The 25,283-nt window shown below is 39.6% G+C and overlaps 1 protein-coding gene across 1 annotated transcript in view; it reads right to left on the reverse strand.

The window, feature by feature from the left end:
• Positions 1-25,283, reverse strand: part of CRYBG3 (crystallin beta-gamma domain containing 3) — a 98,587-nt gene that overhangs the window by 17,472 nt on the left and 55,832 nt on the right. The window contains exons 8-17 of the mRNA XM_069785478.1: positions 21,537-21,676; positions 20,081-20,195; positions 18,934-18,969; positions 17,703-17,836; positions 15,766-15,892; positions 9,885-10,027; positions 7,612-7,738; positions 6,576-6,608; positions 2,574-2,683; positions 1,934-2,060 (exon numbers count right to left, since the gene is read on the reverse strand). Coding sequence (XP_069641579.1) covers positions 1,934-2,060; positions 2,574-2,683; positions 6,576-6,608; positions 7,612-7,738; positions 9,885-10,027; positions 15,766-15,892; positions 17,703-17,836; positions 18,934-18,969; positions 20,081-20,195; positions 21,537-21,676 — 1,092 coding nt within the window. The remainder of the gene's footprint in view (positions 1-1,933; positions 2,061-2,573; positions 2,684-6,575; positions 6,609-7,611; positions 7,739-9,884; positions 10,028-15,765; positions 15,893-17,702; positions 17,837-18,933; positions 18,970-20,080; positions 20,196-21,536; positions 21,677-25,283) is intronic.

Consider the following 25,283-nt stretch of genomic DNA (forward strand, 5'->3'; position numbering starts at 1 on the left):
GTAAAGCTATACAACAATGCCACTTGGGAATACGCTTGCTGCTCTCTTGAATGAGCTAACAGAAATATCTTGTAATAAAAAGGGCTCTATTCCAAGAACAGTACACTGCGCACAATGCACAGAATTAACTATGGCTGTTTCTGACCACTGACCAAACTTACTGCTGCGTGCTTAACACCACGTCTGTACTACACAATACCTCTAAGCACTGTCCTGTGCGATTAGCATACACAATGTGTTAGCGGCTGATGAGGGCATGTCTATTTGTAAAACAGGTGTGGTTCAATAGCATTTTATGCTGTTTAGTGCCTCAATTTTGTGAAATACAAGGGCTCCTATTTGCAAGAGAGGAACTGAACTAAGAGGTGCAAGCCACTTACAGGAAGATGTGTGCAAGCTTCCCACACATAACCTGCCAAACACACTTCTTCCAGGGCCTGGCCCTCGGTAATCAAGGGCTGACAGTAGCTTCCTACTATGCCAAAGTGCATAGTTACTTTCCTGTGAGATTACAGGCTGAGGGATTTGGATGAGACCTACCATTTATGTCAACTGATTTAGCAGAGCAGAGTCCAAAAGCCTCATGTGAAAAGGAGATCTTTAATCTGAAAATCAGGCTCTCAGCAGGTGGGAAGCTATAGCTCCACTGAAGTCACTGTATCTATGTAACCTAGTGAAAAGACCAGCTCTCAAACTCGAGTTGTACATCCTTCCCACCACATCCATGGCTGTTGGTGTCTGGGTTCTTTTTGCTTTGTTTTTTTTTAATCTGTTCACAAATGGAGAAAAAAACCTTAACACTTGAAGAAAACTGAATTGAGTAATCCTTAAAGTCTAGTTTTGTAAGAGTTAAATTGAAGGGCACATGTCACATAGACTGAGTTTGTGTTCTCTGATCAGGGAAGGAGGAAGAGTTTTGGGGAAGTTGGTCATTGCTAGAGGGGAATGGGCAGAGCAGCCACTTGCTTCTCTCTTACCAACAGCGTTATGGCCAGCTTATCTTGGATGCTCTTGCATAGAAGCACATCAAGATATGGAACAAAGGCACAGACATGAGAGCAAGACTCTAGAGGCCTATGTCCTATGTGCAGAATTACAACAGGATGTACAAAAGGCTGTATCTAACTTGTACTGGATAGCACAATGCATTCCTCTCCAATCTTCCGGGCATAGAGCGACCTCGTATCTCACCTTACTGCTACAATAGGTCACTTGGCTGCAAGTTGTGTGCCTGCGTAGTACAACTAACGTGGCCTGAAAGTCACATGAAGACTGTATGCATGTGTAATAAGTACTTGTCCTGTATCTCAGAAGTCACCAAGAGAGAGGATGGCCACATGAGCTTTGGGCTGGACTATCTGATGTGTCATACACAGCTCACAGGCCACATGCATGGTATATTATACCACTTTATTGACCAATGATTTGAGATGCCATTAGGAGGTGAAAATCTTTTTTTATATTTCTGTAAAATAATTAGTACATTAAACAGCATTATGGCAAGTATATGCTACCTTGTAATTTCAGTTTTCATGTCTTCTGTGTGTACTTTGCTTTAAGACTGAACGTTGGCTGTAGGCCTAATAAAAAAAGGCCTGTATGCTTAGATGGCATGACAAAATGTCTCACTGCATACTAAGCTTGCTGAGCTGTATTATGAAGACCAGTCACAAAAATGCCAACCAGTGCAACTCATACAAAAAAGAGCAACTTTGAGCCCAGAACACCCAAGGACGTGCGCCTACAAGTGACCACGTGCATGTGTGCACGCAGCCTGGCTTGTTCCTAACCCAAAAAATCCTGTAAGCCAAGAAAACAAACTTCACTTTTCCCTGAGTGGGAGTTTGTTTAGTGCAAGCACTTGCTTCAGGCATCTGACTAGGAAAAGAGTTCCAAAACATTATTTTTTTTTTTTTTTCAATAAAGTCCTTACATATTGAATAGGCTTGAGGGATTTGATTGTAGCAGTTGGGCAGCCACAGGAACTGAGGTCAGCGTAGAGGCCTTCTTCCAGCACACAGTGATTGTCAGTCATTTCCCCTTGGTAATACAGGAGCCAACTGCAAGAATAATGTAACAACAAAGATTAGCTGCTCTAGCTGCTTATTAAGTTTTTTTTCAAGATTTAGTATTTGCTAAGGAAATAAGGAATAAAAAAGTTTTTGTTCTTGTTAAGCTGAAAATAAGGTGACTTGAAAGGCTATGTGACAAAGCAACCAAAGTAGCAAAATCAAATCATGTGGTACAGAAATCTCAGTTCCAGAGTCAAACGACGCGAGTGGAATGCAGACACTTCTACTGTACCAAGTTCTCAAAATCTGGAAAAAATTCTAACTGAAGTTAAAAAAAGAATCACAGTAACTGTGCAAACTTCCCACAGGGAAAGCAAAATGCATACTACCCAAAACAATGACAGGACGACAGTTACTGAGATGCATTGCAAGACATGGGTCTAAGACATGATGGAATATGATGGGCATGTGTTATGCACTTTCAGCTTTCTGAAATTTAGTAGCATTTTAAAAAAAATTTCATATTACTTAGAATGGTGGCATGTAAAACAACTGACTTACCATCCCCGAAGAACCTTAAAAGAACATGGTATGAATGATGTAAAATCAGAAACTTCTGCTGTGAAATCTATACATGCTCCTTGGAAATGTGTATTACTGAAAGCTTTGAGCTACAAGAACAAAACAAAACAAAACCAATGACTAGAAGGAAAACAAATGCATTATCATTAATGTAAACAGAGATAGCTGTGCTGTTAGAGAAGTATCCATTCAATTCACAAAGATACAATAAATAGAATGAATTCTCATTTAAGGAATCTTTTATGTTTCTACAGCCACTTTATTTTCAGAAAGATCAATTGTTTTATCATCTCTGGGCCAGGTACAGGATGCTTCCCAGTGATGCTAAGGCAGTGGCATCAAGCATAAGTTCAACTGCAGCAGGTGAGGGCCCAGAGAAAAAGAGAAGGCTAGGACTGAAGGATGTTATCTTCCATCCAAAGTACCCGTGAACTGCAGCTAACTCTTGCTACACAGCTCAACGACCCAGTGTTCAAAACAGGACAGGGAAGTGTTGGTCAAAAGATACAGGGCGACTGTTGACAAAGTGCCTTGAAATCTTCTGTGACCACAGTAATCGCAGGTATTTTCTCATTTAAGAGCTAGCAAGAGAATTTCTGGGGGAACTGGGTACAGCCTGGTAGATGCACCATGAACTTCTGATGTTCAGCTAAGCTGTTTTTACATGTCATGGTGAAGAACTTCAAGCCACATTGAAACATATGCCACCAGTAAGACGTGATCAGTTCACCCTGAAAAAGCAATAAGGTTGAAAGTGTTGCAGTAAAAGAAAAAAGAAAAGAAAAAAAGTAGTATGATATAGCCTATCATCTATAGCAAAGTTGCCTAGAATTCTGTACCCTTGGGCCACCACTGTGTAAGTGAAGTGAATTTCTCTTTAAAGCCTGAAAGAGAGGCTGGAAAAGAATGAAAAAAACTGTGTCAAGCAAACAACTCATATTCTGTAATGGAAGAAAAACACGATGGCTGTTTCAAGAGCTGCTTCCCCCTTCATGCCCCAAATTGGCCAAGCTTCCTGCCAAGAAAAGAAATCAAATGCTTTTGCCAGTATGAGAAGGCCAAACACAAGTATCAGCAAATGATTTTATGGAAAAGCTCAGTCTATGTTTTTAAAAGAAATGAGTATGTTTCCTATTAGAAAGAACAAGAAAGGTTTAACCTGGCCTTGCATGCTGTAACTGCAAACTGGAGAACACTAATCAGCTATGATATAATGAATAAAGTATAACTGATTTTTCTGTAAATATAATTGCACAAAGCATCTATTTAAGCTGTAATTACATAGTATTTTCTACCCACTTATCGCAAAGCTATTTATAAAGGAATATATATATATACACACACTGTCTTTCTTGCATAGGCCAGATGCTGTGCAAGGCTTTTAGAAAAGGCCTGTAACTCATTTTTACACAGATTGTATCTAATAATGAATGATGGTCTTAATTTGACAAAAGCTGGGTGAAGTACTGATTCCTTAGTGAAAACATTGCATTTCTGCAATTAGTGTCAAACTGCAGCTACCTCTACTTTGTCAGGGTTTGACATTTACTATATGAGGTCTCGCTTCCTAAAAAGTATTGAAAATACAAATACAAGTTATCACAGCAATCATCTCTGCTTCCTAAATCACCTGTACAAGCCAGCTGCTATTAAAAGAGGCTTTGCTCTTGCTGGGCAAAACCCAGTTTTATTTTTAATAAATATAATGAATGGCTTTTTAGAGCTGGTGATTTCAGGCATTCTTACATTATATGTACTTTGTTTATTACAGATCCTGGCAAGAGGAAAAGGTCATGGGAGTTAGAGACATTTAAAAAAAATTAGTCGCTTTTCAATTTCTGATGAGCAACTAAAAACAGAAGTGAAAAAAAGACACACTCTTGTAGACAGTGAAAACAGTTCCCTTAGCTCAGACATAGGTTTATTAAAGGTAGAAGAATGTATAATCATTCAAAATAACCAGTATATGGCTTATACAAGGGTCAAACATTAGGCTCCTTAAGGATTTGCCAGCTCATACACACCATGCTTTGAAGTTACAAACTAAGAGATTGTTGCATGCATGGCAACTTTGATTTTACTCTGATTGGGAAATTTTTTGTATTTCTCCAGAAGACCGTTTTTTACTTATCCTAAGTGATTAAATGTTTTCCCATAAAAAAAATGTACTCAAAGTATTTCCCCTCCTAAAATTATTGTAGCAATAAGAATGATGTTCTTCGTTTCCTAGCTTCAGGGCAGAATCCTATGAAAACCAGGATTATCATAAGTCAGGATACTATTTTTTAAAAATGGTGTTAAGACTGCTATTAGAGAACCCAAAAGGCAAAACACAATCTAGTACATGTCAGTATTTAAAGGTGACTGTGCGTATACACACACACAGATTTTTTTCACTTATCACTGGAAATAAAAGGACTGCAAAGCACAATTTATTGAAATTTCAAGGGTTTCAATTGATCTTAAAGGTCTGCAAAACTGGATTAAAGCACTCAAAGAATAGTTTTTGGGAGATTCTGAAACGGTAGAAGAGTTGAAGATGAAGAGAAAATTATTTTCAACTGTTTGGATCCCACTGGTTTCATCTGATTTGGTTGTTTTATCTGGTATCATTTACCAAGGCCCTCCTGTGAACATACTTGTAAGTCTTTGATTTGGCCACAAACTGCCATATGAATAGGTCTGGCAGGAAATCAGTGTTTAGGACTAAAATAATACACCAATTATGTCTTCAGACAGGAAACATTTCCTGTAGTCCTGGGTTAATCATAAAATTGTAGAACTGGTCAACCTGGTAAGTAACACAATGTATGTATTTCCCATGCGCTTATGGCTATTATAGCCCTCCAAGCAAGAAAGAGCAAAATTGTGTCCAGATGACAAAATACTTAAGTTTTCTGAAACAGAACCATTGAGCTCTAAAGTCTCTTTTGTCTGTAAAAGAGTCCTGTTTCTTGAAATAAAGTTTTCCAAATTTGCTTAATTAAGAGCATGTCATAGAGAGAGCAATATAACCACTTAGATCATCAACCATACTAGCAGCACACTCCAGGACAGAAAAAAAGATATCAAACAACTAATGCAGGAAGGGAGGAGAGCCCTGTTGGGACAGAATGTTGTGGGAGACACAGACCATCCTTTGTGATGAGCACTTAAGAGAAGGTTTTTGGTTTTGAAAGATATCACAAAGGTACATTAATGGAACAGAACCTTGTAAGGTAACAACCAAAAGTGCAAAACCCTAAACTAACTTGTTCTTGAGACTAGAAGTGAATTATAGGGACCACTTTCTCTTCCTAAGTTGTCACCAAGTCAGACATGACTTTCAGGGAAATAGTTAAAATGTTAAAATGTATCATAGAAGAGATTTATCACAGATTTGTTATAATCAGGATGTGCTCAGTTAAGGTCATATGTTCTGTAAGGAAAAGGGAAGCACAGAACAAGTGGTGCCTGCTGCTAGAGGAGCAGCTATACATGATTGAGAAAAGCATGAGCTACGAACATCCAAGACTAAAAAAACCCAACTTCCCCTGTTGAGGCATTTGCAGGTTTGAAGAGTGCAGTTCAATCTTCTGCAGTTTATACTCTCTTCTTCACCTCATACATGAACAAGAAAGTGACAAACCAGATATAATGCAAAATAATGGAAAGTATATATGCCACAAAGAGAAGGATAAATGCATGTGATAGCGAGTTTCCAGAAAACAGGAAGAAGATTACAGACACCCCAAGTCACTCAAAACCTACTGAACTACTTGCATTTTTGAGGACAGAATACTGAAAGGTATGATCTGGAATAAAGCAGAGTAGAACATTAGCAAACTTAGCCTTTATACATCTACTAGTTTCCTCAGTCAATACTCAGCTGTATGGAGATGATAATACTGAGGTATCATCTGAAGTGAGACATTCAACATTACCTGTATTTAATTATTAAATCTAGTTTAGAACTAGAGACTGTTTGTAATGTCAACATACCAAATGTGGAGGCTCATTCATTCCAAGCGGTTCCTGCAATAATATATATATGCATATAAATAAATAAAACTAATTACAATTAATTTCCTAGAACACATGTCAAGTTCCAGAGATTTGTTAATTATGAACTCAAGAGCAGAGAAAAACACACTTCCCATGCTCTTGGCACAATTCTCTTCCCCAGCCTCTGCCACCAGCTGCCTGTAAGCTCACGACTACCTGCCTGACAGTTCAGTCCCTTTCCACACAAAGAATTTGTGTCAGCATTAATTAGTTCACACAATGCGGATTAGAGCCCATGTAAATGTCTCTGTATTTATTTTTGAGTCTATTTCTTGGAAAAAAAGACAGAATTAAAAACAACAGAAGAATAGGACACCTCTTTCAACACATGCTCCTCAAAGTAAGGTTAAATGTTTGTTCCCTTCCTATTTTCAGTGCAGTAGTGTCATTTACTATATACTCATTACTGAGGACTGTCTTTGTTTTGCATTAGGGTTTTGACAGCTGGCACTAATTTATTTGGGCAAGTTGCACTACCTTGGATTTAATAATGGATAAAAATATCTCCTGTCTTTATATTCACTATATGTATTACAAATATTTTAGCATAAAAACAGGGGAAAAAAATAAATCAGACCTCTATTATACAACAATGATACAGGCCAGATAAATTCTCAAGTATTTTTATATCCATTATCATTTAGGCATTAGAAATTACTGTGTTTTAAGGCAAATTAATCTTTCCAGGCCAGGTTATTCTTTCCACGAATGCAATTTGCCAAAGGGAAGTTCTTCTTATGAAGTTTCCCTGACAATTTTCTCAACAGATAGAAAGATCCAGAGTGTCCATTTCAGCCTCCATCCTGAACAGCCTCATTATATGTCATCCACAAGGGTCTTTAACTTGTTTCCAAGTAAACAGAAAAATTGATTAAACAGCATAGCCCACATGATATCATTATTATTGTACACTCTGATCTCCAAAGGTCTCATTTCTTTTAGGTTTGCCCCTTAACAAGTTCTAGTAACTCACCAACTTAATAGGTCGGATTGACATGATGATTTTACTAGATCCTCCCCAGTCAAAGAAACATTTATATTTTCCTTTCTCCAATACATACTGTTCACCACAGAAATATTTCTGCTGATATGCGACCCACCTGGAGAACGACACAAAAATTAAATTGAAAACACCACATTTTTCTGTGTAGTTCGATGAACATACTAATGAGTTAAATAGAACAACTTTATTTTGAGTTTTCTTGATAAGTCCAGCTGACAGTGTAACATCAAACCCAATGAGAGGCACAAAATTGTCACACACTTGATTTTCTGCTTTTACGTTGCAAGCACTACTTTGACAAACACACAATTTTGGGTATCTACCTTTCTACCAAATATACATTCAGCATGAGATGATGCCTTGCTCAGAAGCCCAGAGGGAACACACTTAATTGACAAGTTTTTGAATCTCTCTCAGCTTAACCTTTACCTATTCAGCATCCCCCCAGACAGGGCTTTCTTCCAACTTTTCCAGTTCTATTTAAGAAAAATGGTGCAAGAAGAAAGAGAAATGAGGAAGCCTTGAAAGGATGAGATAAAGCAAAAGCTTGCAATGGTTGGCAGTTCAATCTTCTCCCATCCTGCTTTCCCTGTTGCGATTTAAGAAGAAATCCCCAATTATGTGACACCAAGGGTCCCCCTAGCCCTGCACAAACGCTTCTTGGCAATGGCAGAAGTAGTTAGAGACTAGTTAGAGATGCTGCTAACTTAGCCACTTTTGGTGGTGCATTCCACTCTTAGTCACCCCGCACCCAGGACTGTTATATTAGCGACATTAGAGGGCACCTCCTTTCCCAGTCCTTTTAGCACCTGTTTATGAATCTGTCATTAATTTGTCTAATGCTTTTTTTAAATCTCCTGGTGCTATCTGCTACCACAGCCTACTTTAGCAGCAAATTCCAGAAATTCGCTGCCTCTGGTGTAAGAAACGCTTTTCGCTCCCCACCTCTAAATCTGTTTTAAAGCAATCTTCAGCTAGTTCTGTAAAGCATCTCCCAATTGTTGGCACACAGGATTCTGTGAATGCTGCTGCCTTAAGCTTGTCTACAACCTTCACGATTTTGCAGATCTCATTTGTATCCTTCCTCAGCCAACTCTTCTCCAAATTGAGTCCCAGGCTTTAATCCTTGTATCTCAACCTCATGAGACACTCATGAGATAAAGAGATATCCAGTCCCTATGTGAGCAGTTCAAATCCCCCTCTGTTGCTACCTGTCCTAAGTTTGAAGCTTTTTCAGTCTCACTTAACAGTTGCTGATACCTATCACCATCACCATTATGGTAGGCATGACAAAGTTAATACTGCACTTTTAAAATTACTATTAAGTCTAGAATTTCCACCTACATGATTCCATAGTACTCTTTTCCCATAATGTATTTTATGTTTTAACACTTGATATAATTCTTCATGTACACTACCACTCCCATGCCTATAATAGCCTACTCTGTCATTCCTGTAGAGTTGGTAGCTCCTCTGCTTATCCTTCCTGTGAATATCTGTGGTATCTGCTATATCAGAGCTGTCACTTCACGCCAAGCATTCTAGTTCCCCCCTCCTGTTTTTTAGGCTTCTAGCACTTGTAACTTTTGTCCTTGCTGCATCAGTTAATACTGCATATCTTCATCAACAGACATTGCAGGTAGTCTAATTTACCTTCCTTATTTATTGCAACTGTGCTGCTTATTTTCCTCCTGGACTTCACATACGCACACCAAAAGTTAGGCAAGTCCACCCTGTAGGCTGTATCAGCTTGAACCAGGTACTCTTCCACACCTGTTAGTGTAACTCTCTGCTTTTAGTTTAAATAGTTCTCTAAAAAGTATTTTAATTTTCAGTGCCAGCAGCCTGACTTTTATTATGAATAAGGCACAGCTCATCCTTTCTATACAGGCTGCACTTGTCCCCAAAAGTATCCCAGTTCTTAATATACCTAAAATCTTTCTGTATTACTGCCAAAGCTCCTGTATCATGAAACTGCAGTCTGTGTGACCTTTGGAGGGACATCACAAGCTTTCTCTAGTAACAAGAATGCCCAGATCCAAAACAAGGTGTAGACATGAAATTTAGAGAAACTAAGAAGTTTTTTTAAATTCCATTTATCAAGGAAACTTCAAGAAACACTGTTCTCCCCCAAATGTTTAGCACCTGTTCCACGTGAAATGCATTCTGTCAAAAGATGTACCCAAACCCAACTGTGCATAAAAATACTTAATACTTCTGTCCATATATTTCAGTAGACTTACACTCCACTTCTCACAAGAATCGACCTCGTCTCTGGGCCAAATCCAGCCTGCTCCAGATCAGGGATTTCTTCATTGACAATGTCTAATGCTTTCCCATCTTCATCATCAGACTGAAAAAGTGCCACTGATGACTCTATGAAATCCTAAGAGGCAGCACAGGAGTTAGAAGACAGGCTGTCACAGCTCATTCACGCTTCACAACATAAAACATTTTGGAAAAAGAGTTGTAGCCTGAAAGACAGTCTTTTATAAAGCAACAATGGGTCTTAGGTCCCTTGTGTGGATCTTTATGGGATATTTTGGCATTGAAACGTCTAGCTGGAAGCCTGCCAATCTGATATGGCATTCAGTGGTTTCCACTGAAGAGAGGAAGAACCTACTGCCCCTGAGCTCCATCCTCTCCTCTACAAGGATGACTAGAGTGCAAAGATGCCTGCATGGGAAAGAGAAGGGTTGGGGATTTAGCATTGATCTTCCAACAGCTTCACAAATGACTACTCCAAGCATTACCATGACCATGGTCTTTTACTTCAAGTTCTCCTTCCTCATCCCTTCCCAGCGGCAAGGCAATAATAATGGAGAAGAAAAGAGTGGGCAAGATCACCTTTCCAGCACAAGGGGTTTGTAGTTTTTTGGATACATCTGTTGTATGACTAATCACTATAGCTATAAAATAAATCCTGCATGACACTGTCATGTTCTCTTATCTTGCTTCATGCTTACAGCTAGCATAGCTGCTTGACCAGATTACTTGCACAGCTTCAGATTATTTGAATTTGGGTTTCAAATCTCCAACTTTTTAACTGCTTAGCAATTTTAAGCACACAGTTCAGTCACTGCTTGGGAAAATGGAAAACAACAATCCATTCACTTTATTCCTTTAACATTTAACAAAAAGCATGAATTCAATTAAATTTCAGTGTTTTTGAAACATTCAGCAATGATACACGTTGAAAATAAGCAAGTCTTGCGAACAACAGAAAAGGCTATCAAGCAAATACAAGAGCCAACACAGATTCACAAACACATGAGGACACCATCACAGGAATTATTACACTAAATACTTCCTGTTGCAGCTCTTAAAAGCTACCAACCAGAAAGCGGTATGCTGAAGGCTACACTGAGAAAACAAAGACTTACAACAATCAAAAAGCACTTAGAAATTACAGCCAGGCCAAGCATGCAGCCAGATTCATTTGGTCAGGTGAACCTGATCAAACAGGCTCTTTAGAGGACACCATGCCTTTGTACAGGATTCAATCACAATGAATAATGAAAACCAATTTTAGAATGAACACAATGCGGCTCAAGCTTTCTGCATTGTTTACAGGACACTAAAAAGTGATGGAACAAATTCTGTAGTAAAACTGGTTTTCCTACTATGTTGACCATCTCCTCCTTCTATTTGTTTAAGAAGTTGCAACTACTTAAGCTATACACAAGAAATTACAGTGCCAGGTCTGGCAAAATCATCATGAACAACTGCAGCTTCAGACTGCTTTTTAGAAAAAAAAAACAAAAAAACAAAAAACCAACAACCAAAACCCCTAGTGCAGTTTTAGTGCAAATGAAAACCAGCTACTCTTAACAGTCCTAAAGCAAGGACTTTGTAAGAGTTCCTGAAAAGCCATTTAGATCAAATCTGCACATAATTTCTTTGACTAAATTTTAAACACTGTAATATATCAAGAACTGTAATTACATTTAAAACATTTCAAATCCAGCCATCAGTTTTCCCTCCTCAAATTTTCACTACAGCTCTTACAATAAGCAATAGGAGAAATACTTAAAAACCGACTTTCAGACCAAGGCAAATCATTTTAGACTTGAAAATATTGGTGGGAAAGCTCCAAAGGCAACATACTCTGTTCCACTGAAAAACACTCAGAAACTTCGCTCTTTCCTTGATCATGACAGCTATGGGCAAACTCTAGTTTCACAGATCCTCTCATTTGAAACTGCAGAAAAGAAGCAAATGCAACTGTTCCCCAAACCAGCACACAGCACAAACTGCTGTCTGCCCTCAGGAACAAGCTGTGTATTTGACTCCAGTGTGTCCAATATAGATGCTGATAACAGAGCTGGCCGTACACTGGAAAAAACAATTCTACAAGTCCTTTCTATCTCTGCTTTCAAAACACTCCCTGAATCTCCACATTAGAGCTTGTGACTGTTCATAGCAGAAATATTCAAGACAGAAAAACTGAAAGCTCTTGCAATATGCCTACATGTGTGTACATCTTCACCAGTGGGTGGGGAGGAGTGACTTGCAACAGTGAGAGGGATCTCTTTCATGTGCAATGTCTGTCTAACCTTTCTGATTTGTCAGGAAATTAAAATTCATGCCTCAGCTCAACTGCAGTCACTGGTGTGTGTACAGAAACATGGGTTGGATTTTCCTAGCACTAATAAGCTCTGGTGGAACCTGTCATGTTGAGCGTCGTGGTGCAGGAACATCTGAATAGCTTTGCATAGTACTAAGCCACATTGACAGAGGTGGTACTGACACAGGATAATGAGGCACACCATACCCAGCCCAGCTCTCTGCAGAGCCATTTACGTGCTTCTGTACCACACTCCCTGCTTTGGGAGCATGGCACAAAGACATTTGATCTGACTCTACCTGGAGCTGACTCAGGTACACAGGGCTCATTAGCTTCAGCTTCATGTTGTGTGAGCCAGGCTAAATTGTTTTCAGGTCTGGGTTGGCCTTAAAGCCAACAGTCAAGGTCACTTGGTGTCACGCACAAGGGGAGAAAAAAAAAAAAAAAAATCTAGCTGGATTGGCCCCTACATAAGACCACACCAGTGAGGACGTACGAAGAGCAGGGTCAATACCCAGCCCCACTCCCTACTTAAGCTGACTATGAATAATGCGGCTGAGCTACATATTCCACAAAATCCTTCATCTTCTACAGAGACTCTTAAATTCATATGACTAAAACAGAATTTCTAGGGAAGAGCAACAAAGATCTGATATCCAGGAACATCCACACAGAGTCCAACACCATCGCAACCTTGACTGCACTTCTGACAGAATTTCTGAGATTACTGAGAAGAGTTAGTATGTTTGCTGTGCCTTAAGCACACAGAACTAGTTTTGGATATTTGCCTAGGTCCTCTTGCAAACAAGAGTTTGGTACTAAAATGTTTTTAAAATCCTGACCTTAAGTATTGTATACAAAGTGTATTGGTTTTGTGTGGCAAGGTTTTGGTAGCAGGGGGGTTACAGGGGTGGCTTCTGTAAGAAGCTGCTGGAAGCTTCCCCTGTGTTCGAGAGAGAGCCCACACCAGCCGGCTCTAAGACGGACCCGCCGCCGGCCAAGGCCGAGCCAATCAGTGATAGTGGTAATGCCTCTGTGATAACATTTTTAAGAAGGAAAAAAAGTTGGGACAGGGAGAAACAGCCGCCGGAGAGAGGAGTGAGAACATGTAAGAGAAATAACCCTGCGGACACCAAGGTCAGTGAAGAAGGAGGGGGAGGAGATGCTCCAGGCACCAGAGCAGAGATTCCCCTGCAGCCTGTGGTGAAGACCATGGTGAGGCAGGCTGTCCCCCTGCAGCCCATGGAGGTCCACGGTGGAGCAGGTATCCACCTGCAGCCCATGGAGGACCCCACGCCAGAGCAGGTGGGTGCCTGAAGGAGGCTGTGACCCCGTGGGAAGCCCGTGCTGGAGCAGGCTCCTGGCAGGACCTGTGGATCTGTGGAGAGAGGAGCCCACGGAGCAGGTTTTCTGGCAGGACTTGTGACCCTGTGGGGGACCCACGCTGGAGCAGTGTGCTCCTGAAGGACTGCACACCGTGGAAGTTTGTGAAGAACTGCAGCCCGTGGGAAGGACCCATGTTGGAGAAGTTCATGGAGGACTGTCTCCCGTGGGTGGGACCCCACGCTGGAGCAGGGGAAGAGTGTGATGAGCCCTCCCCCTGAGGAGGATGAAGCGGCAGAAAATAACATGTGATGACCGTAAACCCCATCCCCGTTCCCCTGTGCCGCTGGGAGGGTTTGGTAGAGAAATCTGGGAGTGAAGTTGTGCCCGGGAAGAAGTGAGGGGTGGAGGGAAGGTGTTCTGAGATTTGGTTTTATTTCTCATTACCCTACTCTGGTTGATTTGTAATAAATTGAGTTAATTTTCCCCAAACTGAGTCTGTTTTGCCTGTGACGGTAATTGGTGAATGATCTCTCCTGTCCTTATCTCGACCCGTGAGCCTTTTGTTATATTTTTCTCTCCCCTGTCCAGCTGAGGATGGGGGAGTGATAGAACGGCTTTGGTGGGCGTCCAGACAGGGTCAACCCATCACACAAAGTCACCAAGGGAGCATATGGCAAGCCTGAACACAGACCTATGCATTACATGTCAGAGAGAGCAGTCAATCTGTTGGTCAAGCTGAAAAACAAAATGCCAGTGCCATTAGTCATTTTATTGGCAACTAGCTCATTGCCTTATTTATGCTACAATTCAAGGAAAAGTATTACTTCACTTTTATTATCAATATGTAGATATTGATATATATTTATATGCTAATTTGAATGATACATGTTGATAGATGAATGCGAACAATACATGTTTTTAAAATGACTTGAGCATCCTGACTGTTCTAGGCCTGAGTCAAATTAAACACATGCATACACGTGGAAGGTCATCCCTGCTAGACACATGCACAATTTTAAGCTTGTAATTATGTCCTTTGCCAAGAAGAAGATTTAAAAAGATCAATTTAAGTTACTCAAGTATCCTATGTATAGCTTGAAAAGAGAGAAAAAACAAGATTAGTCAGTAATCGAATAGGATTCTGCACATCCAGAATGAGGAGTTAGAAGAAAATTCCTGCCTGTTTTTCTCAGAAACCTGAAAATAAATTATTTAGAGAAAGCCATTTTTCTTCAGTTCAGTTTATTCTCCTATCTTTATTTTAATTATGTGATAGATTCTGATTATAAATACACCTTCTCCTAGGTGCTTTTCATAAAAATCAAAACTGCAAATTGTGAATTTCAGCACGGCCTTTTTGGGTTCACATTAACTTTTTTTTTTTAAATAGACAACGACTTTGCTCTAAATGCCTATCTTCAAACTTCACAAAATCCCTGGCTCAGGAATATCACGTCTCTCCAGATGAGGAGATGAGTAATCTGAGTATACAAGACTGAGTAATCTCAGAGTGAATAATCTAATTTTCAAAAGCAGCCACTCTTTGCAGCTGTATTTAAAGATCACAGAGTTCCTATTATAATAAAAAAAATCCTCAAACAAAAAAAAAAAAGCCAGACCAAACGAAATTATAAAGAAGTTCTAATCCCATGTTTCCCCATGACTGAAAAGTCTAACTTTCCTTCCAATACTGAACTCTGATATAGTTTTTATTATTACTTCATCTTTGCCCCCATTAAACACATTTTAGTAGCACGATTTTTTCACCATGATTATTTTTGCTGCCAAAATTTTCTGGCACAAAAATCACACAGACAGAGGGTAATGCTGTTTTAAGGCTTGCAACAGCTGCTGTGTTGAATAGCTATTTTTATTTTAATAAAAAACTGCACTGTACTTACGCATGTTAAACTTTTAAGAAAATTCTGTTCTCGAGATTCAAATAGGTTGAAATGCAGAAGTGAGATACTTGGAAAATCTGGCAGGTAGACAAGGAATTCTGCATAAAACATCCTTTGTACGAACTTTACAAAGACTATTTAGAACCTGCTTCTGCTTTACAATGTATACAGTACAGTCTAAATTTCAGCAAGTATGAAAAGAATGAGAATGAACTTGGATAAAAGATGGAATGACTAAACCCAAGAGAGCTGTACCATATATGAAGAATAACATTCCTCTTTATGTATAGAACTGTGCATAATTTGTGTGAAATTCATGGAAGTACTTACAGCCTGAAGGAACCGGAAAGACAGGAGGACACTGTCAGTTCCGCCCCATGAGTGTCTGTCTTCATAATCTCCCTCCTCCAGCAAGTACTGACGGCCTTTGTAGCGTTCCTTATTATAGCCAACCCATCTACAGCAACCATACAACAAAAGAAAGAGAAATAACTAAAAGCAAAACAACCTCACACATGATTTTCCATAACAAATAAAAGGGGAAGAGAACATCCTAACACTAAAATGAGTATCACAGACTCAGCTAACAAACAAAGCAATGCTTGTTGGAAATCACAACAGGCACCCATTAAAGTCTTCTTTGTGGATCAAAACCCCACCATGTGATTCTTTCTCCAACAACTGTTTATTTGTGTAACGCTTCTCCACGTACCTCCTCTCAGTCAGCCATATTCCCAATACCAATATTTGGTACTACAGAGGCTAGTACGCATCTAGTGGCCAAAACACTGTAAGCCACCAATTGTCACTGACAAAAAACAGCAGTAGATCTCTTTAGTGTAGTAATAAATGATGAGATTCTACCCTTGCTGGAGCTGGTGACAAAATTAATGGATTTTAGCAGAACAAAATTTCACCCGCTTATGTTGTTTCCTGCTCTAATCTAAAAACACATATACATGAATACACAAGTGAATTGAATATATACAATGTATTGCATATATTTTAACACTAAGGGAATAAAACTCTTTAAAGTATTTTGAACAAATAGATAAGGCTCGATTAAAAGAAGGCATTTCCACATCAACTTTGAAAGCTCTAATGGATCTTAATTTGAAAAAGTGCTTCCCTCTCCTTTCTTGTAAGCATTTCTTTCATTAAAGCTCCCTTGTAAGTACTAGAACTGCTGTACAAATTCTGTTGGCAGTAAAATTTGGCAGGCAGGGATAGCTTTACTTTTAGTAGCATTTGGTTTACATTAATTCAGCTGTTTAAGTTACCACAGTATTAAAAATAAAAGCTGCCACAACAGACAGAAGGATGATTTTTAATAATTTGAGGCTTCCCAGATACCAAATACATAATGTATTTATGAACAGATTATTTGAGTATGCACAATTAAGTTTACTTTGAATTTAGTGCTTGTAAGATTCTGACAACAACCTGGAAGGACGTATGTTATTGAATCTTTATATAAAAGTATTAACATTGAGATTCCCTAAGGAAAAAAAAAAAAGTTTCTGAAAACTATTTTATTCCTATGCTCTTTGGCAGAAGCAACAATCCTGCATGCTTTCAAGCAGTCCTATCCTGTTGGGTCTTGGGAGAGGCTGAAAGAACAATGCGTGGGGTTGGTATCTCTCTAGAATAGCTGGAGCTGAGCCTACCTCGTGAGTAGTCCACCTAAGGACTGTGTTACACAGCCCTTTTTGTGCGTGTGAGTGTATGACAGAGAGAGGGGTGGGGCAACACAGAATCAATCCAAGGCCTCAACAAAGGAAAATAAGGGTAGATTCTTAATTCCAGATAACATGCAACAGGTGGCAAAGGAAAACCATTAAAACAATAAAACAGTTTATAGATTTCAGAGACATTAAAAAGTCAAATTGAAGACTGACCACACCTACCCAAGGTCATTTCAGTAAATTAAGTAGAGACTACCAGAAGTATAAAGCAATATAAATTAAAGCTCTGTGTGAATGCTGTCATTAAGCCCAAAGTGGCCTAGTTTATTGGCATCCAAATTGTAAATACTGACTTCACACCTCTCACACACTTAATCTTCCTATATTCCCTTAGATAGATAACCCATGTGGAGAGCTGGTTTTATCCAAGGCTGATAATTGACAAAAGAAATATATATTCCTTTCTTTAAAAAAATATTTTACCAGTGAGAGATTCTAATCAACCTTTGGGTAGCACTTCTTAGCATTTAGTTATGATTTCCTATTTTAAAGTAAATAAATATAAATGTGAAATATACTTACACTCCACCAATTACACGTATTGATCCAATTTCCTGAAACTCCTCTTCACTACCAAACAGAGCTGGAACAGAACTGATGTTTTCTGAAAACTCTTTGGACCATCCTCCAAAGTGGGTTTTCTCATATATTATTATCTAGAAAACATGATGTTGAACAATGCCTTGAATATGCCCTGAATAGTAATTTGAAGTTTGGGGGTGTGTACTGCTACAGTATGTGGAAGACACCGTTTTCCCCCTCCAACAAGCCATCACTATGAAGAAAATGCAGGGTTGTGTTCTCAGCCCTTCTGATTCCCGAGTGCCCTAGAAGCTGAAGAGACCCTATCTGGATTTAGATAGGCTTGTCAGGCTATTTGCAGACATTTCCACAGAAGGATAGTTGTTCACACAATTCTATATACATAAATGCACTCTGTGGCTATATGATTGTGACTTATCCTGTAATCCTGTGCCTGGGCAGTGTATATTAGCCTGCAGTGAATCCTAGCTGGTCACAGCTAGACACACTAAGCTTAATCCTTCAAAAGTAGACAAGAGGTCTTTCTCTGTACTTTGCTGGAGTTATTTCAGTGGCTGCAGTTAACATGCCCTTGAGGTTCGTCATCTGTCAAATCACACAGATCAGCTACTAATAGTATTAATACTTATTGCAATATTTATTAGAAAAATGCCCGAGTCTTGCATGTATTTGTATAGTTAAAAGTTACCGAGAGCATTAGAATTTTTGTGGAGAACTAGAAAAAGGAGGGAAAAGGAACAATAACTCTGGATTAGCTTTCTGCTCCTCAAATCACAGAAGGGTCATGGTCTGACTCACAACTCTAGTACTGGGATTGGGTATAGGAAGGAAGGGCCTTTATTCCTGCCCTCTTCCTCCCCTCGCCCTCATTTTTTTTAAACTTGGTACGTTAAATGGGAAAATCTCTCCTGATCCCTTTCCATTACAGTGACTGACGTGTCAGTCAGAAAAACTCTTTATTTTGTAAAACCTTTACAATAGTTCTATAGCAAATTACATTCTCCTAATATATAAAAACAAATTACTACTACTTTTACATCTCATGAAACACTAGTAAGAAAGTGGACCTCACAAAATTAGTGAATTTTTCTTCAGCAGCAAACACTGAATACTTAATCAAACATCACATACCCAACAAAAAGAAAACAGCTTAAATAAATTTTTATTTCCAATGTGCTCATATTTTATTCTCAATGTCCTCAGTGCTTACCTTGACATTCATTGGCATTTGTACCTTTAGTCCACCCTGAAAAAGAGATGGGGAAAAGAAAAGGTATTCATATAAAACTTAAAGTTATGCTTTGACGCATATTTTATAGTACTATCAGAGCATGAAGTTTTTGTAATTATATTCACCATTTTCAGTTGGCCAAATCAAACACTAATTTAAATACTCTGAAAATTCATAAAAGCCAGGGACACTATAAACCTGACCTACGAACAAATCAGTGCATTGACAAGCCTGTAGGGGTGCAAGCAATTTAAAAATATTCCTTCATTGTCTATTAGCAATCTAAAGCAAACATTTACTATGTGTTTTTAAACTAAATTTTAAAAATTGGTCCATATAAATAACTTTTAAAGCTTTGTTGTATGTATTTCAAGTTTCTTAATCACAAATGGTGGAACATTAAGAAACTATCAACACCGGAAAAGAGAGAAAATATAGGCAGACATATTCATGTCTATGGTCAAAGAACAAATACAGCAAATGCATTTTGTCTGGAAATGTTAGTGAATGATGTTCTCTGAGGGAGTAAGACACCTATCTCCCACAAGTGAATAAAAAGACAGCTGTTGGGTCTTATTCCTTTGTGGCTTTTAAACTCTTTTTCTGTAGGCTTGCTATGTGTACAGTATAAGTACTTGCCACACCCTTCCACACTTCTTTCATATTTAGATCTACATGCTGTCTATCCAAACAAAAATTAGCTGCACCTCCCAAGTGGTGCAGTGGTAGATTCTAGCTGTACCATTAAAAAGAAAAAATCAACAACTTCTGAAGAGCTTTTTTAGTTAATGGTGTTGGCTGCAATACAACTAAAAGCCTTTCAGTTCTGTCTTATTTGATCTGTACTTAACAACAACAGTTTCCCAGGAAGATGTCCTAGTGAATCAGGTGCTCCCTCTGACTATGTGGTCTTACTTGGGCACACACAGAAGCCCAGCAAGCCATGGCGACTGCTGTGCCACTACAACACTGCAAATGCACCATGGCGTGAGATGAGTGTTACATGTATAAGGATTAACCCTGAAAGGATGTTGGAACCTAAGTTATATTTAGATCAAAACCTCCGGGGGAGCAACAATAGGAAAAGGAAGGCACACAACTTATTAGAGAATTGTGAAGTCCTCACCATTTTTAAGGGACGCAGAGATTTTACATCTGCTGAAGGAATTTCAGATGGTGAATCGCATTCTTCCAAAACCTTCATCTCTCCCTTGTAATTAAAATCTGAATAAGCAAGCCATCTATAACAATAAGGATAAAGGACTTAATCTCATTAGATAGATTAAAAATACAAAGAACCTATTAAAATTAATTTCCTTTTTGTACTCATAAGAGCTACATAATGTGTTTTAGATACTGCCAGCACATCAAAACGAAGCTATATTTAAATACACTGGCAAAATCAATGCTAAGAAGATTAGATACTTTTTCTCAGTCCAAGCTAAACATAAATGAAAGAGAAGAAAATTACTAATTTGTTCCCTTACTTTAAGACGCCAGTTTGTTACACTATGAGCATACAAAACCAATGTCAGTATGGAGGATGAGACGCACCAAATTTTACCTAGGATTGTCACCTTAGGAATTAAAAGGCTTCTAACATCAATCCCACTTTGTTTTTTCAGTGGAAGTTATTACAATAAAATGATTTACAGCACTCCTCTGGAAAGCAGGCTATTGTAATTTTGACATGAAGATTAAAAATGCTTAGACTCCTTCAGACTGTTTTAAGTCAAAAAGAAAGCTGAATGTAGAAGTTGGACACAGGGTTAGTAGACCAAATAAGGAATGGAGGAAGAGGCATTGAGCCATATGGAAAATTATTTTCTTAAAACTACACACACAGACCATAAGCAGTTATAATACTAAGTTCTATCAAAACTAAGACAAGACTGTTTTTAATTCCTTCACCACCTCAAGCTTCACAGACATATCACAAGACTGTGGGAAGGAAGGCTTGGCTCACAGGGAAAGGCAAACTCAAGACTCTTAAAACAGAATAGCTAATGTCATTCTGCAACGATTTATGAGAAGAGGCGCAGAACGCCCAAACTTCAGGAACCGTGAAGTGTTGGGCATTTACCCAGGAAACAGGCTATTCTGCTCAATACAGGAAATGCTGGACTACCAAGGGGCCTGTATCATATTGCATCACCTCTCTCCAGAAAGTCAGGATATGGCTGTAGCTTGAGAAATGCTGGGATGATGTAATATTCATTTTCTGGTATTCAGCCATAGTGTTATAGTTATAACAGGGTAGGTGACTAGGGAGATAGTATTGTCCAATGAACTAAAAGCCAATTATAGCTGAGCTACTGCTTCTATTTATAAAGCTACTCAAAGATGGAATTAACAAAGACTTCTGTCAGCAACTAGAAGAAAAATGCTTTCAAAAATTTGGTTCCACTACCAGAAGCCCACAAAGCACAATGCTGGAGTGTAGAGCTGGCAATGTCTAGTGTATGTTAACTGATTTGTAGCAAAGCCCCCCAAATATTGTTCTTATCACTGCCTGAATTTCATCCCATGATGTTACTCCTCCACCGGCTGGCAAATTGCTATTAAAAAGATTCAGTACTCACACTCCTGATTTGACTCTTATAAAAGGGTTTTTCTCAACATCCAGTTCTTCTAAATTGGCAACTGCACTCTGTATGCAGATAGGAAGTCCCTCTGTACCACCAGCTGCCAGGCAGAACTCTACCTCTGGAACACCACAGTCCTGCGGAAACAAATCAAAGGATAAGGCTTACACACGCTTGCAGAGTCTGCCCCATTGCAGTGGGGGAAGGACCAGCAATGTTTCCTTCTTTTTTCCCCTGTCTTCTCACCCTTCTAACCTAACTCCAGGCTTCATATGATGGAAGGGTTTTAGTTTTTTTTTTTTTTTTTTAAATGAAGACTGGAATTTTTAGAAAAGCTAAGGGAATTAGATTTCCAGCTCCCACCAACTTTCAAAGAAAACTACGCATTTATGCGTGTTGGGCTACTTTCCAAAAGCTCAGTTTAAATAATCTCCAAGTAAAGGATCTGACAATATTTACTGATAGACAAATCATGCATATAATACTGCTGACTTTTTTTTTCTAAAGACAGTGCTTCCATAACACGCATATAGATACATATGATGCATGCATAACTAAAACTTTCTAGAAATATCTACTACATTCCTGCCTCCCTCCCTTAGTGGTAATTAGGCTCTGTAATGTATCCGACTATAGTTTCAAGCCATATGAGTTCAATTTTCTGCCATGCCAAGTAATCTACTGCATTTTAGACAAAGAAAAAAAAAGAACAGTACTAGAAAAAGTTTGTTTTGTTAAGTAGACACTTGAGCAATTTTCCTGTTACTACCGAGCAACAACCTCTAATACCTTACTGGAGGTTTTCTACTGATAGATTCCATGCTGGAGAAAAACTTGTTGAACACATGATCTTCTCTAGAATTTGCAGGGATTTTATTGAACCACACTTGTTTCATAATATTTATATAAAATGCATCGCCAATACTTTCTTTCCCAGCATTCAAACACATCATGAATCAATGAGGATCTTCTATAAGGCCCTGCTTCAGCAGTGCATTACAGAACAGTCCTGTTACAGTGAAACGCGGCTCACATGCTTACAGGGTTTGCTCAGCTGTAGCTGGAAACCTTCAGTTCTCGGTGGTAACTTCACAGCACCCTTACCCTTATCATCCTGACCCACGGCCCTGCTTGCATTAGGCCAAAGGGCTTGGACAGCATAAAGAGACCCCAAAAGTCCTAAACATGGAGGAAAATGCCCCTTGCATGTGCACTAGAGAAGAGTGATGAGAAGCTGTCCCTGAGGGTGCCCTCAGAGAAGCACGTGGTTACTGGATCTGTTGAGGACCCAGGCAGGGTCACATCGTGACAGAGTTCCCACACGGCCTGTAGCTTTTGCCAGACACAAAAGGCAAAACACAAGAGCTTGCAGAGAAACCCAGCAACAGGGCACAAAAGCTCTTAAAGTTACAGCACCTCATCTCATGACAACACCTGTACGCTCTCCTCTTTCACATAGGTTTTTAAGTGGAGCTTTCAAATGATGGAGTAACATCCCACCTAGAAATACACTTCCTCTTGGTTAGCAAAGTTTGTTCAGTAGTTATTTAACTGTCAGCAATATATGTAGCAATTATAATAGATGGACTTCAAGATATTATTTCACCTTCCTCATGAGACCTGAAGTAACACAGTATAATGTTTTGGCAACTGTCCCTCATGCACAATTGTGTTTCCTCTGTATTGTACCTTGCAAACAATGCACACTTGTCATGGTTTAACCCCAGCCAGCAACTAAGCACCATGCAGCCGCTCTATCACTCCCCGTCTCAGCTAGACAGGGGAGAAAAAAATATAACAAAAGGCTCATGGATTGAGATAAGGACAGGGAGAGATCACTTAACCACTTACCATCACGGGCAAAACAGACTCAACTTGGGGAAAATTAACTTAATTTATTGCCAAACCACAGTAGGGTGACTAGAAATAAAACCAAATCTTAAAACACTTTATCCCCACCCCTCCCTTATTCCTGGGCTTAACTTTGCTCCCAATTTTCTCTACCTCCTCTGCGCCAGTGGCGCAGGGGGATGAGGAATGGGGGTTGCAGTCAGTTCATAACATGTTGTCTCTGCCGCTTCGTCCTCTTCAGGGGCAGGGCTCCTCACACTCTTCCCCTGCTCCAGCGTGGGGTCCCTCCCATGCGACACAGTTCTCCATGAACTTCTCCAACTCGGATCCTTCCTACGGGCTGCAGTTCTTCACGAACTGCTCCAGCGTGCATCCCCTGCAGGGTCACAAGTCCTGCCAGAAAACCTGCTCCGTGGGCTCCTCTCTCCACAGGTCCGCAGGTCCTGCCAGGAGCCTGCTCCAGCACGGGCTTCCCATGGGGTCACAGCCTCCTTTGGGAACCCACCTGCTCCGGTGTGGGGTCCTCTCTCCCTGGGCTGCAGGTGGAGATCTGCTCCACCGTGGACCTCCATGGGCTGCAGGGGGACAGCCTGCCTCACCATGGTCTTCCCCACAGGCTGCAGGGGAATCTCCGCTCCGGCGCCTGGAGCATCTCCTCCCCCTCCTTCTTCACTGACCTGGGGGTCTGCAGGGTTGTTTCTCTCACATGGTCTCACTCCTCTCTCTGTCTGCAGTTTCTGTGCTGCAGCAACTTTTTTTTCCCTTCTGAAATGTTATCCCAGAGGCATTATCTCCACCGTCACTGACGGGCTCGGCCTTGGCCAGCAGTGGGTCCGTCTTGGAGCCGGCTGGTGTTGGCTCTGTCAGACATGGGGGAAGCTTCCAGCAGCTTCTCATAGAAGCCACCCCCGTAATCCCCCTGCTACCAAAACCCTGCCACGCAAACCCAATACAACACTATTTGTTTTTAGAACAAAAACTGCAATACCAGAATTTTTGTTTTCAGATGAGCAAACCCAGAAAAACTAAGAAAAAAGACCTTCCAGTACAATGCTACTTTATGGCAAGGTGCTAAGGAACACCATTCCTCAATTCTAAGTGTATTGCTAGACAAGTTTAAAAAAAAAAAAATCAAATTTCCTTATAGTTTCCACACATATATATCTCTCTCTTATTAAATCACAGTTAAGAAATATTTGAAGTTTGTGTTTTTTTCTAATAATACCTGATATGTGATAAGGCTGAAAGCTATGAATCCAACAGTAAAGCTTGATATGGAAAATTGGAGGTTGCACCTATAAGAATTCCACAAATAATGATGCTAGACTCTTAATGGTTTCAGATAAATTCTGAAACAAAGTCCCTACAAGACTAGGCAAGTGGCAAAATAAAGTACATTTGCCTGCGGGCTCAGACAGAATATGAGACAGAGTATGTTTAATTTTAATTCAGTAGGTTTGTTTTTTTGTTGGGTGGTGGTGTTTGGTTTTTTTTTTCATTTGAAGATTGGAAAAAGCCAGTCTACATTTTCTTTTCAAGTCTGCTCTCCTGACTCTGAAGCTCAGAAGACAGGCTCCACCTCAAGAGATGAAGAATGTAGCAGTTCTCCAAAGGGTAGGTAAAGCACAAGCACTCATAATAAAATCTCTCCTATTTATCACCATCTCTCTCCAGCTCAATTTTGACAGTCATAAAAAAAACTCTACTCATTGTGATGGCATTTTTGTGTGTACTAGAGTAAGCCCACAAAGTCCTTTCACGAAGTGTTACATAGTAAACCGAGGTCTTCATCAAAAGCAATTCAAATATCTGTTTTTAAAGGTAGTAACATGTTCAAGCAAGAAGTACATTATATTTTCTAAGCACATTTTTGTAAAGTCACAAATATATATT

Source organism: Haliaeetus albicilla, chromosome 6, assembly GCF_947461875.1.
Source record: "Haliaeetus albicilla chromosome 6, bHalAlb1.1, whole genome shotgun sequence".
Lineage (NCBI taxonomy): Eukaryota > Metazoa > Chordata > Aves > Accipitriformes > Accipitridae > Haliaeetus > Haliaeetus albicilla.